The sequence below is a fragment of the Filicampus tigris genome, chromosome 20 (genome assembly GCF_054856515.1).
Source record: "Filicampus tigris isolate MCC_2025a chromosome 20, RoL_Ftig_1.0, whole genome shotgun sequence".
Taxonomy (NCBI): Eukaryota; Metazoa; Chordata; class Actinopteri; order Syngnathiformes; family Syngnathidae; genus Filicampus; species Filicampus tigris.
In genome coordinates this window covers 14,966,267-14,985,413 of record NC_141236.1, presented here as the reverse complement: position 1 = coordinate 14,985,413, position 19,147 = coordinate 14,966,267, and the positions used below count along the sequence as shown (strand labels likewise).

At 59.5% G+C, this 19,147-nt stretch overlaps 1 protein-coding gene across 2 annotated transcripts; it reads left to right on the top strand.

Annotated features, from left to right (window-relative positions):
- The first annotated feature begins 936 nt into the window (after positions 1–936).
- On the top strand, positions 937–19,023 carry cdc42bpb (CDC42 binding protein kinase beta (DMPK-like)). 2 transcript variants are annotated; one of them, XM_086018362.1, is made up of 37 exons: positions 937–2,054; positions 2,704–2,795; positions 3,755–3,838; positions 3,925–4,020; positions 4,175–4,323; positions 4,755–4,848; positions 4,929–5,129; positions 6,918–7,166; positions 7,438–7,636; positions 8,232–8,339; positions 8,419–8,552; positions 8,729–8,971; positions 9,052–9,162; positions 10,377–10,621; positions 10,698–10,803; positions 11,393–11,517; positions 11,579–11,684; positions 11,864–12,012; positions 12,156–12,253; positions 12,342–12,421; positions 12,809–12,877; positions 12,960–13,022; positions 13,100–13,205; positions 13,279–13,415; positions 13,781–13,920; positions 13,981–14,062; positions 14,176–14,392; positions 14,827–14,889; positions 14,961–15,202; positions 15,303–15,657; positions 15,721–15,818; positions 15,940–16,024; positions 16,095–16,212; positions 16,344–16,461; positions 16,629–16,853; positions 17,925–18,033; positions 18,382–19,023. In XM_086018362.1, the coding sequence occupies exons 1-37, from the start codon at positions 1,862–1,864 to the stop codon at positions 18,498–18,500; spliced, it is 5,208 nt and encodes a 1,735-aa protein (XP_085874488.1). In that variant the 5' UTR covers positions 937–1,861; the 3' UTR covers positions 18,501–19,023. The 2 variants fall into 2 exon arrangements, with proteins under 2 accessions (XP_085874488.1, XP_085874489.1); XM_086018363.1 differs by lacking the exon at positions 16,629–16,853 and having other exon boundaries at positions 945–2,054.
- Positions 19,024–19,147: the final 124 nt, after the last annotated feature.

The following is a 19,147-nucleotide window of genomic DNA, read 5'->3' as shown; positions in this document are numbered from 1 at the left end:
ACACTTGCGATTTGCAAACATAATAATAGCCCCACCTGGGGACTGACCAATAGTACTCATTTCTGGGGGCAAAAAGTACATACGATGCAGTAATACGTGGTAATAAAAAAAAAAATCTGTGTGGATGGGGTACAAAAGTAAAAAAACAGGACAGTTCCCCACAACACACGTGTCAACTTTAATCGTATTTATTTTCTCTCGGAAATAATGATGGTCATGAAAAGTGGATACAACGGCGATTGCACGCAAAGCGCCCCCCAGTGGTCAGGAGGTGAATCAATTCCGAAGACTTGCTGATTGACGTTGATGACATGGATCGATCGATTGGGGTTTTTTAGCCAGGCAATTGGTTGTTACATCCTTTCCCACACAGATAAAACGTGACTGTTGTTGTAACACGTTCTTGTAGTCGTCTACAGAAGTTCAGGACCACGTTTTTCATGTCATCGTTTTCATCTTATACAATATCCAGTTAGGTTTGACAAGATTCACGTTAAGGTGGAGAATTCACATTACAACCTGATACAATGTATCGGGTTAAAATGTGAACATGATGTTTATAATTTGTGGCAGTAATTCGCTTCCGCAATTCTGCTCTTGTGTGCGTGTGTGTGCGTTTGTGTCTTATTTGCCCCCTTTCACGTCTGTTGTCTCCGAGTGTGTGCTTACCAGCTTTGTTTCGTGTGTGTGTGTGCGTGTGTGCGTGTGTCTGCTTTTGCAGCCTGGAGGAAGTATTTCAAGCCCCCCGTGTTGCACGAACAGGAGAGCTGCTCCAACGCAAGCAAGCAAGCAAGCAAGCAAGCAAGCAAGCACGCTCCACTTTCTCAGCGTGCAGGAGCAAATGTGCAGCGAAATATCTGCTTGTGTCCTCCTCCCAGCATGCATTGCGAGGGGGGCCTTTGTGATTGTTGTGCAAAGCTGTTTGTTGTCAGGCGTCCGTTCTGGTGACGTCACCCCCGTGACGCCGGCTCCAGTCGCCTCCTGGCTGTGATGACGTCACGTCCCAGCCTTCTCCCTGCTCCCGAGGGCCGATGACGTGACGTCACGTCTCCATGGCGTTTCCGGCAGTGAAGGCGGGGCCTGTGATGCTGGCTCATCGCTCTGCCACACTCGGCTGCCGCATCCAGGGGACAACTTCCGGGGCTTCTCGCTTCTTATTTCAGAACAAGAGCGCTGCCGTGTGACCAGAGAGGCTTCGGCGCGACGTCGAGCGCTTTCAGGGAAGTTAGGAATTGAGAGACGTTTATCCCGAGAGCTCGCTCGCTCATTTGCGCCTGTGTGTGAAAAGCTTTGATTTTGAAAGGGCGACTGAGCGGAAGCTCGCCAGTGCTGCCACTTGCTGCGAGGGAGGCGACCTGGATTCTGCCGTCGCCGTCTTCCCGTTGGGAAGATCCGAAAAAACGCTCCGTAATCGTGTCGCTTGGCCTGCCCGCAACGTCAACGCCAGTCGCTCGGTACCGGTGGTGCCGGACGGGGTCCCGAGCTGATAGGCCGCCGGCGGCGAGCATGGAGCGGCGGCGGAAGCTAACGTGACGACGGGAGCCAAAGCGGACATTCGGGGATTCGGGATTAAAGCCGATGTGGAGCAAAAGCTGACGTCTGTCGGCCGGACGCACGACGCGCGACACACGACGGACGACGGTCGACGGACGGAGCCGCGAGGGCCGAACCGAACACACGCAGACGCACACGCACGCACGAGCGAGCGAGCGAGCGAGCGAGCGAGCAGACGGGCCGCCCGCTCGGGAATGTTTGGTGGGAGCTAACGAGCTAGCGGAGATTAGCAGCGAACCTATTAGCCTTCAGGCTTCAGACCGGGCCAGAACCGGCCGGCCGGCCGGCCGTCCGCGAGCGAGCGAGCATGTCGGCGGCCCAGGGCGCTCAGGGGCCGGGCCCGGCCCGCCTGCAGCGTCTGGAGGAGATGCTTGTGGAGCGCACGGCGCCGGGCTGCCTGAGCGTCGAGACCCTGCTCGACCTCCTCATCTGCGTGAGCAGCGAGTGCGCCAACTGTCCGCTCAAGAGGGAGAAGCACGTCACCGACTTCCTCGACTGGGGTAAGAAAGAAGCCAAGCCGACTCCCCTCCCAGGCCTGAGCTGGGAAGCGGCTGGGGGTCGGACGTGAAGTGGGGCGCGGCCCGCTGAGCGGCGGGCTTCTTTTGGAACCTTGATGAGGTTCCTCAAAGATGCCTTTGAAGGCCACAGCAAAATCCAAGCTCGGGGCAGGATCCCTTCCAAAATCATCAGTAACAAAGTCACTTGAGCCAAAGCCCTGACTTTTGGTCGATTCTCGACCAGCGCCAACAGTGACTCCAATCGCCTGTCAATTTGTCTTTGCTCCGTGTATGAATCGGCCAACATTTGAATTTCCGGCCCCTTATTCCAAAACAGGAGCTGATTTCAAATTGATCGTTGTCTTCCAAAGCGAAAGCACATGTTTGCACGTGTTTTTTTGACTTTGGGCGACAGCGCAAAGCTAATGTGTCATGGAGGACAAGAAGTTGAGAGGCTGGAATGTGGATCATTTGAGCCAATCCAATCCAAATGAGTAGTGGCGTATCAAATGAATTGTTAGACCTCCAATGCTTCCTTGTTGTGTACCAACATCTGACTTGACTTTATGGATTAGTGGACTGCTCTCTTCAAATAAGGTGTTAATCATTGGCGCGCGTGTGTGTGTGTGTGTGTGTGTGTGTGCTCGCGCAGTGAAACCCTTCACATCGGCCGTCAAGGACCTGCGACTGCACCGAGACGACTTTGAGATGTTGAAGGTGATCGGACGTGGAGCTTTTGGCGAGGTAACACTTCCTGTTCGGGACCTTGCGCGCGCAAGCCCTTCCTGTGCGCCGGCCAGCCAGCCAGCCAGCCAGCCAGCCAGCCAGCCAGCCAGCCAGCCAGCCAGCCAGCCAGCCAGCCTTCCCAGTGCATTTCCTGTTTACGGCCGACCGCTTCCCGTCTTGCCGCGCCCGCATTTGTGCCGGCCTTCCCGAAGGGACGGGCCCGACCTTGCGCAAACAAACAAAGCAAGACGGAAAGATGATGAGCGCCGCTGACGTTTGCGCCGCGCGAGTGGCGGCCGCCGTCGAGCCCAGCCACGCTGGCGTGTGCACTTTGCGCGCATACCTTTGGGCGGGTGCGCCTCCGCCGCACCTTCTGACTGCCTGGGGACACGAGCACGCCCAACGCGCGCGCACACCCACGCTTGAGCGCGCGCGTCGGCGTGCGCAGCAAAATGCCGTCTGACGCCTGCCGGCGGTTTTTGGCCGCCGAGCGCGCGACGGGGCGACATGAAGCCGCTTGAACTCGTGCCCCGTCAAATGTCCGTCAGGACGGCCGAATGATTGCCAAGGCGATTCGCAACCCTTGATCGCTGGCGACTCGGCAATCACTAGGAGGAGCGACGTGATGCGCTTTCAAGGAGAAGGCAGCAAGAATTTGCAAATCCCACGTTGCCGGGGAAACGGCCTTTTGTTCCATATGTACAAGTCGACTTGAGAATTTTGCGTGTTCTTTTCTTATGTGACGCTCACACGGTCTTGCTATCCTTTCAAGTGGAGCCATTTGATGGGCTCTGTTTGGATGCCCTCCCAGCTTTGCCGTCAAAATCCCCGTCTTTGTCCCTGAATTGTCCCCGAATTGATTGATTGGGCGAAAGCGGCCGAAGCGAAGCGACGCTCGTCGTCGTCGGCGGCGGCCGTCGGGTCGGCCGGCTGGCGCGGCGGCCGCGTGCTGACGTTGCCTTTTGTTCCCCGCTCAGGTGGCCGTGGTGAAGATGAAGCAAACGGAGAGCGTTTACGCCATGAAGATCCTCAACAAGTGGGAGATGCTGAAGCGGGCCGAGGTAAGGCGCTCCTCAGCCCGCGTGCGCCGCTTCCCCCTTGCTGCCGCTCGGCGTGCTCACGAGGCGCGCGCCCTTGCCACGTGCAGACGGCGTGTTTCCGCGAGGAGCGCGACGTCCTGGTGAGAGGGGACAGCCAGTGGATCACCACGCTGCACTTTGCCTTCCAGGATGACAACTACCTGGTTAGTAGACCTTCTCCTTTGGTACCAGTAGCCCAAAGGGTCTGGCACTTAAGTCCAACCACAGAAAGTTGTGTGAAAATGCGGCAGTCAAATGACTGATTGCGCTGCGCTGCGCTGTCATGTGACCCGTTGATGGCCGCGCCCACCCCCGCAGTACCTGGTGATGGATTACTACGTGGGCGGAGACTTGTTGACGCTGCTCAGCAAGTTTGAGGATCGCCTGCCCGAGGACATGGCCAAGTTCTACGTGGCCGAGATGGTGCTGGCCGTGCACTCGGTCCACCAGCAGCGCTACATCCACAGGTACGGCGCCGCAGCCGCAGGTACGGCGCTGGGCCCGATGGCCCCGAATCACTTGAGCGACGGACGATCACGTTAGCTGGGCCCGAAAGCTTCACTCAAGCAGGCGTCGGCCGCCTTTTTGAAAGTCGGGTAGCAAAACTGGTTGGCTGCCGATGAACGCGGATGGCTAGCGCTTGTCAAATCACACGTTTGCTCCAATCGCGGCTCTTATTGTTCAGAACGAATGAGGGCCCTATTTATTATCGCCGGCGCTCCCGTTTTCTGGGAAATCACAATGTCCCATCACTATTGCTCAAGCGGTGCTCCCGGCGGTCGCCGCCCCCTGTCCCAAAGCGGGATGAGGGACGGTCGGATGAAGGCTTTGAGCACCGTCCAGCTCCGCACGCTTGCGCTGGCCATCATTTTTTGGTGTGTTTTTTCTTGCCTTGCAGAGACATTAAACCTGACAACGTCCTGCTGGACGTCAACGGCCACATTCGTCTGGCTGACTTTGGCTCGTGTCTGCGGATGATGGAGGACGGCACGGTAGCGCTCCCGCGCGCATGCGCACGTACGCTCGTGTTGCTGTTGGGCGAGATGCGAGCGCGCCTTGTCTTGTGCTCCAGGTGCAGTCGTCAGTGGCGGTGGGCACGCCGGACTACATTTCCCCCGAGATCCTGCAGGCCATGGAGGACGGCATGGGCCGCTACGGTCCCGAGTGCGACTGGTGGTCTCTGGGCGTGTGCGTGTACGAGATGCTCTACGGGGAGACGCCCTTCTACGCCGAGTCGCTGGTGGAAACTTACGGCAAGATCATGAACCACGAGGTCAGCCACGCACGCACGCACGCACGCTTTGCTTTCTGGCGTCGGCCGCCGAAGCCAAAAGCTCACGCGAGTCGGCGGGCCGGCTCCTTTGCCGCTCGCCGGAGCCTTTGGCGACCTCGTTCGCATCCTCGCAACAAGAAATCTTCTCCCGTTTCAATTGCAACCCGGACGGATTCTCTTTGTGGTTTTCAAGTGAAGCCGGTGGCAAACTTGCGCTTTGATCAACATTTTGGCCAATTTTCTGACGGACCAAACCACAAACCCGATTTTGGCTGGTGCACTTTCTGCACCGGCACTTTGAAATCATTTGCTGGTTTTTCAATCAAGGCATTGAAATGAAAATGACATTTTCAAAAGGATGGATCAGTGAAGAAACGAATTGTAACGCAACCAATAGCAATTCAACAACGATTGATTGATGAACAGTCATCGGGTCAAAATTGGTTTTGAAAATGCATTTTTCGGGGGTGCGGGCAGATTATTCGAAGGATCTGGTGAATAATCGATGGTAAAACTATTCAGACGGCTGTACATAGGTTAGGCGCCATCTAGTGGAAGAGCATCAACTTGTTTTGCCTGCCGCTATACGTTGCAGCCAGAGATGGATTCATTTGGAATTCTTGAGAATTTGTGGTGCGATGACATAAAATCGGCTGACCCGGTGATGTGGCGCGAGGGCCGCCCCAAAGTAATCGCATTACACGTGTCGGCTCGCGTCCTCCGATGCGTCCCCGGGCTCTCGTCCTCACTTCTGCCTTGTGTCCTCTTTTCTAAAAATGAAGCGGCCTCCCTCAGCGGGCGCCGCCGGCCTCCATCCTGCCGTTTGGATGACGCAATCAAAGAGGAGGCGCCGCCAAAAGTTGCACGCCAAACGACGGTTTCGTGCCGCCAAAGATGGTCGGGCGTGTCGCGCAAAGGATCCCCTTTTAAACGCCAGCTTTGGGATGATTTTCACGTTTGGCTTGGAGTAAGGGAACCGCGTTCCGCGCCGAGGACACGACTCACTCGCTGATTGCGCCAGAGCTTCGGCAGCGGCAGCATTTTCCCCCCGCTGAAATGAAGGCGCGTTGATTTTGCCCGTTCCAGACTGGCCCCACCAAAAGTCAAACGACAAATGTCAATTTGTGTGTTTGCGCTTCTGAAAGGGGAAAAGTGGCACTCCCTAGTCTTGTGGCGTCATATCGTCGAGAATGAAAGCGCTTGCGCCTGCCGCGCTCCTTTTCGATGCGCCGCTCCTTCGGGTGTGCTCATCTTGGCCACCGGGGGGGGGGGGGGGGCACTATGACGACGATGCGCAAATGTAGAATTGTACTTTTTTCTTCGACTCCTCCTACGCGAGATGCTGTAATATATTTCCGTTTTTCTTTGAGTACAAAGAAAATACGCCTGTCACTATTTGTGATGCTGACCGCCTCCTACATTTGCGTTGTCCTTCTTGTGTCCGTGTCAAAGCGTGAGCATGTCAGCGTTGTTGTGCGTTTTCTCAACGCGACCATCGACGTCGGCCGGGAGCCGCCGCAAACTGCCGCCGGCTTCTTTTGTTGACTCGCAGCCAAATTCGACGGTGAAAAAAATTGGCCACGCGAAGGCTCGCATCTCCAAAACGTTGCGGTGGCTCGTGTCCCGTCTCTCCTTGTCTCTTGTCTTTTTTCGTGTGGTGTTTTGCGGTGAGATTTGTTTCCAAGTGCTCGATAACGGGAGCGGAGTACCCCAAGTGCCGGCCGGGCGTTCAGTCGCTCGCAAAAAGGATGACGTCGTCGGTCCTTGATGAGGGTTTCTGGCCCGCAGGAGCGTTTCCAGTTCCCCGCCCACGTGAGCGACGTGTCGGACGCGGCCAAGGACCTGATCCAGCGGCTGCTGTGCTCGCGCGAGCGCCGCCTGGGCGTCAACGGCATCTCCGACTTCAAGACGCACCCCTTCTTCGGCGCCATCGACTGGGACAACATCCGCTCGGCGGAGGCGCCCTACATCCCCGACGTGTCCTCGCCCACCGACACGTCCAACTTTGACGTGGACGACGACGTCCTCAAGAACCCGGTGAGCGACGGCGCTCTTCGCGGAGGCTAAACAACATATGCGTCCAAATGGCGATGATCAGGCCGCCTGGCAATGCTCAATGGCTACGCTTGGCAGACAAAGGTTTTGCTCAGGCCGGCGGGGGCGGGGGGGGGGGGTGTCTTGACAACATGCCACTTGCCGCAACGTGCTGCGGCGCCACCGGCGTCGTTCGGGGCCGCCGAAGCCGATGGCCACTTTGACGATGGGAGTAGCGAAGGCGCTAACGGCGGTGCCGCTGCGGCTTCCGCAGGACATCGGCCCGCCCGCGTCTCACAGCGGCTTCACCGGGCAGCACCTCCCCTTCGTGGGCTTCACCTACACCACCGACAGCCGCTTCTCGGACGGTGGTGCCGGGCGGGAGGCGGGTGCCGGCCGCCAGCTGGAGGCCTTCGAGAGGCGGATCCGCAGTCTGGAGCAGGAGAAGCAGGAGCTCAACCGCAGACTGCAAGGTGACGCTACGCGCCGCCGTCTTTGGCTCTCTCTCTCTCTCTCTCTCTCTCTCTCTCTCTCTCTCTCTCTCTCTCTCTCTCTCTCTCCTTTTGATCCTCTCCAAAATGAAGGTGGCCAAAAAGGTGCGAGGGCTCGCCCCCGAGGTACCGCTGCCGTCTCCTGCTCCTCTCAGCCACGATCCTCCACTTTGACAGCAAGTCATTTTCAGGCCTTTGGAGTTTCTTCTGGGCGGCAGCCGACCGGAGCGTCGAGGAGCAAACCAAAGGCCCCGCGTCGAACAATCAAGTTGTAATCTTTTACTCTGAAGGCGTGCTTTCCTTTCTTTTCCCTTTCCCTCCACCGCCCGAGCCGGGGTTAGCCGGTGATGATTGCGAGCGCGCTATCCAGCTCCGCAAGTGGCCAATCCAAGCGCTCTGCATTTTCCTCCACTGCCATTTTGTCACTCTTCTTCTCAAAATGACAATTTGCTCATTTGAAGATTCAGTCATTTCAAGTATTTTTTCACGTTTTGCTGGGTGGGCAATCGCTCCAAAAATGTTGTCCTGAATTCATGGATGAAATGGTCCAACGCCACCTGCGTTTGCGTGCCTGCAGAGTCAACGCAGGCCTTGCAGGCTCCGCCCTCGGGAGGAACGCCGAGTCGGGACAAAGAGATCAAGAAGCTGAACGAGGAGATCGAGCGTCTGAAGAAAAAGCTGGCAGGTGAGAAAGGGGGGAGGGGGGGATTGTCTTGGCCGGATGGCGTCATCAGCCCGTGGCCGCGCCCCCTCGGCTCTGCCAGACTCTGATAGGCTGGAGCGCCAGCTGGAGGAGGCGGTCATCCTGCAGCAGGACTACGACAGCTCCGCCTCCAAGCTCAAGAACCTGGAAAGGCAAGTGAAGACGCTGCGGCTGGAGAAGGACGACGTCCACAAGGTGAGACAAAAGAGCTCGCGCAGGTCGGACGGAAGCCCTTTCGCGACTCATCGTTATCGGCAGCCCATAGAAAAGGCGCGCGCTGCGCAAGAAAAGTCACCCGGGTGCGTCGGGAGGGGCTGCTCACAGACAGTGTGTGTGTGCGTGTGCGTGCGCGCGTGTGCGTGCCTGAGCAGCAAATGCTGGAGGCCCTGGAGCGCCTGAGGACGCAGTCCACAGAACTGAAGGAGGCGCATTCCCAGAGACGCTCTGCCCTGCAGGAGTTCTCGGAGCTGTCGGAAAAGACGGCCGAGCTGCGCGCCGCCAAGCAGCGTCTCGCTCGCCAGCTTCGCGACAAAGAGGAGGAGACGGACGCCCTCCTTCAGAAGATGGACGCCATGCGGCAGGACATCCGCAAGACGGACAAGAACCGCAAGGAGGTGACCAAGGAGCCCACTCGGGGGCGGGCAGACGGAGCGGCCGGCCCACATTAACGCCGCCCCGCTTTTCTTCTTCTCAGCTGGAGGCTCAGCTGGACGAAGTGGCGGCAGAAGCGTCCAAGGAGAAGAAGCTGAAGGAGCACAGCGAAGTCTACGCCAAGCAGCTGGAGGCCGAGCTGCAGCGCTTCAAGGTCAGAGGTGGCAATCCACACTTGCTCGATTGCTCCCCTCAGGGAAAGGACTCTTTAGAAAAGCCTTTGTGCCGGAGGCTCGCCCGGCCGACTCCCACGAGAGCGACTCGGCCCCGTTGCCGCTCTGCCGGCCCGCAGACACGTCGCAAGCAAAGCGCGTTTGCGCAAGCAAAGCGCGTTTGCGCAAGCAAAGCGCGTTTGCGCAAGCGGCGTCCCGGCCCCGCCAAGCTCAAGCCTTGGCCATCTGCCGTCCGCGGCGCAGAAAGTCTGGCGTGGTGCACTTTTCCCGCGTCGTGCCGCGCCGCATAGGCTGACACGCCCTCCGTTTCGTTGCTGGCCATTGGCCGATAGGAAGACGGAGCGGCCTCCCATGATGAGATGCAACATTCCAACTTGATTTCTAGCCGGGCTGCGTTAGACGCCGTTAAGGTGCTTAGCCCCGCCCCCTCCTCCCCAACATCCCGGAACCGGTCAAAGGCTCCTTTTGGCGCTTGTTTGTGGTTTTTGCCCTCCCGCTGTAACGCGGGCCGAAACGTCACGACACGATGACACGATGACACGATGGTTGCGGCAATCCCGAAAACCTCCCACGACTGCATAAAAAGTCACCTAAACCCCCAATGCCAATCGTGTGTTTTTGTCCATGGAGAAATGGGCTTGGCCAGTCCTTTTCTTGTCACGCGTCGGCTGAGCGGCGCGACGCGTCCATGCGCTTGATGACGCGACGCCGCGTCCGCTCCCAATGCGGCAACATGATGGCGCGCGCTCGTCAGTGTCGTTTGTTCCCGAGCGGAGGACGGCCGCCGTCCGTCTCTGTGCCTTGATCGACAGTCGGCGCGGGACGGGCCCCGTTTCCGACAGGATGCGCGTCGGTCTGAGCTGAGCGCGGGCGACCCGGCCACAATGTCTGCGGCTGGCGAGCGCGTACCTCGGCTCAAAGGTCTGCTTTTGCATTCCGAGAAACGGGCGGATGGCACGTCTATGCCAATGTCGCCTCCCTTCTTGTCACGTGCAACCAAGTGATTCTGGTCTCCTGGGCAGCGGCAATTGAAGGCGCGAGTCGCTGAATCGCCGCTTTGATTGAAAGAATTCCAATTTTGCCGGCCCTTTAGTTTCTTGCGCGGCGGCCGCGCAAAGAGCCCGAACAATGGACGCGCCACCGCTTGAAGGCATTCCCGCCGGACTTTGCGGGCTGACGGCGGTCCCGCTTTCAGTCGCAACAGGGACGAGGAGCGGCGGCGGGGGGGGCGGAGTCTCAGCAGGAGCTGTCTCGCCTGAAGGCGGAGCTGGACAAGAAGGTCCTGTTCTACGAGGAGGAGATGCTGAGGAGAGACACGACGCACTCGTCCGAGCTGAAGAAGCTGCGCAAGGAGCTGCGCGACTCGGAGTCTTTGCATCTGGCCGCCAACAAGGAGATCCTGCAGCTCAAGGACAAGCTGGACAAGGACAAGAGGGACAGGTGAGTCCCGGCAGGGGGCCCCCCCACCCCCCAACTCCCCCCACCCGCCCTTGACGCTCCGCCTCCTTTTGCGCAGGCAAGCCGAGACGGACGAAGCGCTCGGCGTCCTCAGGGACAAACACGAGCGAGAGAAAAACCTCCTGATGGAAGAAAACCGCAAGCTGCTCGGCGAAACGGACAAGGTCGGTGACTCGCCCAAGCGGCGGCGCTTGCGCGCGCGGCCGAGGGTTTGACGAGCTCGCTTAGCTGCGACGCAAGACGAATCGGATATCAAACACTTTGCCGGGGCCGGCGTGCTTGTGTCACGTGGCCACAGAGCAACCCCAGCCGCAACGTCAAAAGGAGTTGTCGAGAGGCGCCGGCCTTTGCGGCGCGCGAGGGCCGCGCTGTCCGAAAGCAACGAGCGAGCGGCTCAACTTGGCAACGTCGCCGCCCTCCATCACCATGACGACCGCGCCACCTTCAGTCTGGCCGCTTTCGGGGCTCCTTTGCACGCGCGGCGGTCCGCCGAGTCAAATCGCTCGCCACCGGTTGGCTTTCCCGTATGTGACGTGGCGCGACGGCTCGGACAAAAACGAGCCACGTTGCGGCCGGACGTGGGGCGGGTTCGAAAAAAGCGCGCCATTGTCGTGGATGAGGTGTGTGTGCGTGTGTGTGTGTGTGTGTGCGCGCGCGCGCGTGCGTGCGTGCGTGCGTGCGTGTGTGTGTGTGTGTGTGTTTGTGGGCTGTTCCCACGTGCTTGTAACGGTGTCGCCGGGCGCGCTGCGCCAGTTGTGCTCCTTTGTGGACAAGCTGACGGCTCAGAACCGGCAGCTGGAAGACGAGCTCCAGGACGTGTCCTCCAAGAAGGAGAGCGTGGCTCACTGGGAGGCGCAGATCGCAGAGATCATCCAGTGGTGAGTGCGCCGGCGCCCGTCCGCCCGAGCCGCCGCGACCTCTCACCACACGCGTGTGCAGGGTGAGCGATGAGAAAGACGCCCGCGGCTACCTGCAAGCCTTGGCCACCAAGATGACGGACGAGTTGGAGAGCCTCCGCAGCTCCAACCTGGGCAGCAGAACTCTGGTACGTCTGCCGCGCGCCCCTTTGCAAATTGGGTGCGCCTCCGGAAAGTCATCCCGCCTCCCAAATCGAGCTCGACGTTTGCGCCGTCCGTCCAGACGTTGCAATCGACACACGCGGGCTTGCTTGCGTCGTTGCTGGACTTGCTGATGCTTGTTTCGCGTGCGGGCCGCGCTCGGCAGGACCCCCTGTGGAAGGTGCGGCGCAGTCAGAAGCTGGACATGTCGGCCCGCCTGGAGCTTCAGTCGGCTCTGGACGCCGAGATCCGCGCCAAGCAGATGGTCCACCAGGAACTGCGCAAGACCAAAGCTGCCAACGTGACGCTGGAGAGGTGCCGCCGCCGCCGCCGCAGCCGCACTCGGCCCCGTCGCGCGGCATCCGCGCCGGCTAACGCCAGTCGCCTCTGTCCCGTACGCGTCCGGCTCCTCTCCCGTCTGCCGTCCGGCCGCCGTGCGCCGCCGTGGCCACGAGCAGCAAGCTGAAGGATTCGGAGGAGCGAAGCAGCCAGATGGCCTCGCAGATTGAGAATCTCAAGAAGGAAATGGAGGACGGACGATCACGCGCGGACAAAGGTGAGGCCGACCCCTCCTACTCGCTACTCGCCAGCATTAGCGGCGGGGCAGAGGCCTGACCCGCTTTGACCTTTTGACTTTGCTGCAGCGCTGACCCTTCCGGACTTCCAGGACGCCATCTTCGAATACTTCAACACGTCTCCGCTGGCGCCTGACCTGACCTTCAGAGTGAGTCTGCCCGTCCGCCGTCCGTTCGTGGGGCCGACAACGGCGCGCGTGATGACACGTGCCGCCGCCGTCGTCGCCGGGCTGTCGTTAGTCGGCTTGCGTCGGATGCGCAAATGGTTTGCAAAGCTCGTTTTCAGGGCGAAGCGGCTGCTGCGGCCGCTGCGACCGCGCTCGGCATTTTCATCCACTCTCCGGCTAATTCTGCCGGTTGTCGAATGCTTGCCAGTTGCCTCGTCTTGTGGCATCCGGAGGTCATTTTTGAGGCGGGCGTGGGCGACTCGCGGATTGCAGATAGTCGGGCGAGTCAAGGAGTCAAGTGAAGTGTCTGAATGTCACGAAGGAAGTTGAACTTGAAGCTGAAGCGTCATCAATGCGTGTGACCCGCAGACCGGCGACCCGGACAGCACCCCCCTGCGATCCCAAAGCACGCCGCCCTCATCGGCCTCGGAGAATGAGGTAAGGCCGCCGCCGCCGCCGCCGCCGAACGTGGGGGAGCGACCATGTTGACGCCTGCCGCGTGCCTCTCCGGGATTTGAAGGCGCTGTCAATGCCGATCAGCCCCTCGCACGCCTGCCAAAGTCCATCAATGAGCTCGCTGAAGGTACGCCGCCGTCTTGCTAACGGAGGCTCGGGTAGGCGCGGTGTATCTGGTGTGTCATTGCTGGCGTGCCTTTGCAGCCCAAAGCGCACCAGCTCAGCATCAAGACCTTCTCCAGTCCCACCCAGTGCACCCACTGCACCTCCCTCATGGTGGGCCTCATGCGACAGGGATACGCCTGCGAAGGTGAGCGCGCCCAAGCGCCGCCCAGCCGGCCCGCCCGCTCGCGCTCACCCCGACGACGTCTCGACTTGCGCAGTTTGCTCCTTCATCTGTCACGTGGCCTGCAAAGACCACGCCCCCCTGGTGTGCCCCATTCCGGCGGAGCAGGCCAAGAGACCGCAGGGCATCGACGTCCAAAGAGGCATCGGCACCGCCTACAAAGGATACGTCAGGGTACTTGGAAAGAAATCGGCAATATTACGCACACACCATATCGTCGCTGTCCTGTGAAAAAAATGCTTCAAAACCCAGGAGACGAGTAGCGGCTGCGAGTCTGGAAAATCCGCTCAGTGTTTTTCACAGGACAGCAATGAGCAACTTTTGTTTTCGAGTGTCTGTTGTCGCCATCCAAAAAGCGGAGTCCAGCTTCTGATATCACCTTGAGGAAGAAAGGAGTCTGTGCCAAAGCCTCGTCGTGGATCAGCGGATGGCTCAAATGACGCGGACGGACACCGGATGCCATTTTGGCCCTCCGAAGCGCGATTGCCGCGTGGCGGTGCGAGTTTGCTTTGTGAGCCTCTTGCGCATCTCTCGCTCAGATTCCCAAGCCCAGCGGCGTCAAGAAAGGCTGGCAGCGCGCCTTTGCGGTGGTCTCCGACTGCAAGCTTTTCCTCTACGACGTCCCCGAGGGCAAGACCACGCAGCCCGGCGCGGTGGCCAATCTGGTGCTGGATCTCAGGTAAGGCCGCGCAAAGCCGGCCCACTTTTGCCCCTGACGCGTGTCAACGTGGCCGCGCAGGGACGAGGAGTTCTCGGTCAGCTCGGTGCTGGCCTCGGATGTCATCCACGCCTCCAGGAAGGACGTCCCGTGCATCTTCCGGGTAGGAGGGCGCCCCCGCCGCCCGCCATTACGCCCCCCGCCCCCCACCCCACCCCCCGACCCGACCCGAGCGCGGCCGCCGGCTGACGCGCGCGTGGTGGCGCTTGTGTCCAGGTGACGTCGTCGCAGCTGAGCTCGCTGCCGTGCTTCGTGTCTCTGCTGGTCCTGGCCGAGAGTGAGGCGGAGAAGAGGAAGTGGGTCCGCATCCTGGAGGGTCTGCAGAGCATCGTGGCCAAGAACTCGCTGAAGAATCGGCAGGTCCACATCCTGCACGAGGCCTACGACGCCTCGCTGCCCATCATCAAGACCACGCTCTCGGGAGCCGTGCTCGGTCCGTCGACGCTGCTTTTGTTGTTTGGCTTTTTCCTCGCCGCGCCTTGACTAACGAGTGCCCGCTCGATCGCTTCGCGTTGCCAGCCCACATTTGAATGACCGGTCGAGAAAAATTGCCGGCTCGCGTTCCATTTCACGCGCGGCTCTCCACCGACCGGCAACCGAAGCCATCGACTGACAGCTTGCGCTTCTCGCCGTCGGCGAATATTTGTGCGGTTCGCACGGCGACGCCGCGCGGCCCAATTTCCCACCTTTGCTCGTGAAAGGTCAACGGGCGTAACAAGTCGTCAGAGTGCGCCCGCCACTGGACAAAATTAGGAACTCCACTTGTTGGAGATTGCAGTCGGTGTTGGCTCAGAGTTGGGAAGCAATTGGACGCGTACGTCAAGGCGGTGTCGCGCTTTGACGCCTGCCGCGTCTTTGCCTTTGCAGACCGTGAGCGCATCGCCCTGGGAACCGAGGACGGACTGTTTGTGGTGGAGGTGACCCGAGACGGTGAGTGGGCGACGGGCGCGGCCCGCTCGGCCGCGGGCGGACGTGACACATTTGCCCGCTTTGTCTTGAAGTGATTGTGCGAGCGGCGGACAGCAGGAAAGTTTATCAGGTGGAGCTGATCCCCAAGGAGAAGATGTTTGCGCTGCTGTGCGGGCGAAACCGCACGGTCCATCTTCACCCGTGGGGCCTGCTGGACGGCAGCGAGGCCACTTTTGATATCAAGCTGACGGAAACCAAAGGATGCCAGGCCCTGACCGCCGGGCTGATGCGACCCGGCGGGCCCGCCTGCCTGATGGCCGCCGTCAAACGTCAGGTCAGTGGCCGGCCGGCCGGCCGGGCTGGGGGCGGGCAGGGGGCGGGCCGCCCGCCCTCGGTCCGGGCCCCGTCCTCTGACCCGCCGGTGTCGCCCGCAGGTGCTGTGCTTGGAGATCACCCGGGCCAAACCTCACCACCGGCGCCTGTGGGAGGTGCAGGCCCCGGGGACGGTGCAGTGGCTGGGGATGCTCCGCGAGCGCCTGTGCGTGGGCTACCCTTCGGGCTTTGCGCTGCTGGCCCTCCAGGGCGAGTCGTCGCCCGTCAGCCTGGTGAGCCCGGCCGACCCGTCGCTGGCCTTCCTGGCCCAGCAGCCCCTGGACGCCCTGCACGCCGTGGAGGTGGGATCCGCCGAGGTGCTGCTGTGCTTCAGCCAGCTGGGCGTCTTTGTGGACGGACAGGGCCGCCGCTCGCGGACGCAGGAGCTCATGTGGCCCGCCACGCCGCTCGCATGCAGTACGTCCCTCGCCCCCGATGGCCGTGCGCCGGCTTGCCGCTAACCGCCGTCTTTGGCCCTAGGTTCCAACGCCTCCCACCTGACCGTCTACAGCGAGTACGGCGTGGACGTCTTTGACATCCACACGGCCGAGTGGGTGCAGACCATCTCCCTACGCAAGGTAAGGCCACGGCCTCGGCGACGGCCTCGGCGACGGCCTCGGCGACGGCCTCGGCGACGGCTTCGGCGACGGCTTCGGCGACGGCCTCGGCGACGGCTGACCGCCGTCTCTCTCTGCTCAGATCCGACCTCTCAATGTGGAAGGGACCCTCAACCTGCTCACCTCAGAAACCCCTCGCCTCATTTACTTCAGCAACGCGTCGTCAGGTGAGTGCGGCCGCGCGCCGCCGTAGGCCGCGCCCCTTTCCGAGCCCATTTCTCTTCCGGCCATCCTCAGAGGGCGACCTGACCATCCCGGAGATGTCCGAGCACAGCAGGAAGTTGATGGTCCGCACGCGCAGCAAGAGGAAGTTCCTCTTCAAAGTCCCGGAGGAAGAAAGACTTCAGCAGCGCAGGTCACTCCCACCCTGACTCCTCTCTTCCGCTTTATGACCCCACCCTAACTCCTCCTCCGCACCCCGAGTCCCCTCCCCGCCCCCCCGCCCCCGTCCACGACTCACTGGGCTATTGTGCGCGGCCCCTTCAGGGAGATGCTCCGAGATCCCGAGCTGCGGTCCAAGATGATCTCCAATCCCACCAACTTCAACCACGTGGCTCACATGGGGCCAGGAGACGGCATGCAAGTTCTCATGGACCTCCCCTTGGTAAGCGCCCCACCCCCCCCACCCCCTCTCCCCCGTTGGCACGCGGTCCCGCTCGTCCTCCCGTCCGCATGTCCTGGTCCTCCTCCTCCTGCCCCCGCCCGCATGTCGACTGACCGGTGGTCTCTTGTCCTCCTCCTGCGCTGCTCCTGTCCTTCCCTGACTTCCAGGTCGGTGATGTGGCCCCCCCCTCCCCTTCTCCCTCCCCCTCCTCGTCCACCTCTCGTCACACCCTCATCTCCTCGCCCTCCAACTTTGAGCACGTGTATCACATGACGTCGTCGTCGGCCGGCGTCTTCTTGCTGAAAGACTCGGCCTCGTCCTCCTCCCAGCAGAGCCTCCTGCAGCCTTCCTCCTCCTCCTCTTCCTCTCCCTCCATCTGCTCTCTGGGAAGGGTAATCATGAATGACAAACATAGACAAACAGGACCTCATTCGCCCTGAAAGCTGCCACTCGACTATTTTGCCGTTCACGTTACTCTGGGTCACAGCTTGGCGCGCGCATTTAAAAAAGAAACGAGCCGTTTTGTGTGATTCGGGGCCGATTCTTTGACTTCCTGCCGACTCGTGTCCCAATGATCGCGGTGCTCAAGATGATTTTTTGGCACTTGCTGCGGGGAGCGAGCGCAGCGTAAAGACTCCGCTTTGGCTGTCATTGGCTGACTTTCACGTCACGCGACAGGCCAGCCGCGCGCAACGGTCGACGTCGCGGACGCTACGGTGTCGAACGGGAGGGTGGCGAGCTCAGGTGGACAAAATGATGACTGCGCTTGACATGCGGCCATGTTACCATGAAGCCGCGAAACGCATAGACAGGATCGAAGAGATATTTTTGCATTTTGTGTTTGGCGGAAGAGTGGCCCCAACCTGCTTTGTGCCACCGACCGACCGGTTGGTACAAATACATTTTCTTTGCAGACTGGCAGCCGGGAAAAAAAAAAAAAAAAAAAAGAAAAGAAACTCTAGCTCATTTGCACGACTTTACATTGTATGGAAATGGGCTGCTTTTGAGCAACTATACTGAAAAATCTGGATGATACTTTTCCATTTTACGAGCATATTTTTAAAACAAAATGAAAAAGATGAACAGAGAAAATGAGGAAAAGAACAAGGTCAACTAGTAAAAACGGCGCCGTCGGGAGTCGCCTTCAAACGTCGACGTTGACGTGGGTAGCCACGTTCGCCCACTTCGTCGTGGCTCAAATGCTCATGTTTACGGAAGTACTGAAAGGTGTCCCTTTTCCTTTCATCTGTTTGGGTTGGGGGCCGCTGGTCAAGAAAGTAAAAGCGGGCATGACTGCAACCTCCGGCATTAGTTCACTTGATGGCCCGTTTTGTCGGCCGCTGCGCATGACCTTTTTCAAAAGACACGCACGTCCTTCACACGTACTGCGTCGTTGCCTTCTGCTCATGTGACCTGTGTGTGTGTGTGTGTGTGTGTGTGTGTGTGTGTACATGTACATGCAGGGGGTGTTGTCGTCCTCGCAAGAGGATGCCATCAAAGACAAGCCCCGCCCACTGTCCAGCATCTCCCGCCATCAAAGGAGCAAGACGCAGATGACGCGCACGGCCTCGGGTAGGTTTTGCCTCAGCGTCGCCGACGTTCACGCTGAGCTCAACTTGAGCCTCGCCGACGTTTGCCGTCAGCGCGCCACAAGGGGATCGGATGTTGCCGACGGGGTCTGAAGGGCACTCCTGGCTCAAATTTTGCTCACATCACAAAAACAATTTGCTCAAGTGACGGCTTGTATGTGGAAAAACGTTGAAGTGGAGTCGCTGCAATGTGGAGGCAGCTTGGCCAACACGCGCCACTTTGCTCCTACTGTGCTCCCACTTTGCTCCCACAGGTGGCGCCCATTCCCGATCGAGCAGCCACTTTCATTTGTCCTTAGCTTGCCCGTGATTGGTCTCGTTTCTTTTGTAGACTTTGGGGGAGGAGCTTCATCCAGCGGCACTCAGGAGGTGGAGCCGGACTCGGAGCGAGAGGTGACGCCGACCGTGGAGTCTTGTATCGATCTGTCCTCTGACACCTCCGCTGATTGATTTTTGCATCTGAACTCTCTCTCGCCCAAGTCCGCCACCGCAGACTCACTCTGCACTCTGAGCCTTGAAGCGCGCGCGGACACACACACACACACACGCACGCACGCACGCACGCACGCCGCGGGTTGCTGAAGCAGAAAGGCTGCCATGTGCCCTCCATTTTAATCCTCTTTTATTGTGGCGGAATGAGTGAGCTTTCTGCTTTTATCAGTTTTAAGTCTTTTGTTGCTAGGAAACACCACGACCTCTTTTGACCTTTGACTGGAGGCCGTCACTAATTTGTACTCATGAAATCTTTTCCTGTTTGACTTTGGCGTGAAAAAAAAGAAAAAGAAAGACAGACTGTATTGAAGTTGCACATTGTTGTCATTTTCTCCTTCCTCTTGCACCGGGTCCCGCCCCTTAACCTCTGACCTGCCAGGTCAGCTGAACACTACTGTTGACATTTTTTCTTCCCAGAATCACCAGGGGAAAAAAAAAAACACTTTGTAATGATGACAAACAATAAAAGAATCTACTGACACTGTGAGCTTTTTGATTGACAGGTCAATCACGCGACTGACCCCGCACGATTCTTAACTCGGGTCGGCCACCTCGATGAGCCCTTTGCAAAATCGTCCCAACTGCCGCTTGATTGACGTTCGTCG

Bases quoted from the DNA above. Each gene is read 5' to 3' on its own strand.
- cdc42bpb (XM_086018362.1), top strand. From the start codon at position 1,862: ATGTCGGCGGCCCAGGGCGCTCAGGGGCCGGGCCCGGCCCGCCTGCAG. The intron at 4,021-4,174 runs GTTAGTAGACCT...CCACCCCCGCAG, and splicing joins TCCAGGATGACAACTACCTG to TACCTGGTGATGGATTACTA. The intron at 12,013-12,155 runs GTGCCGCCGCCG...GGCCACGAGCAG, and splicing joins GCCAACGTGACGCTGGAGAG to CAAGCTGAAGGATTCGGAGG.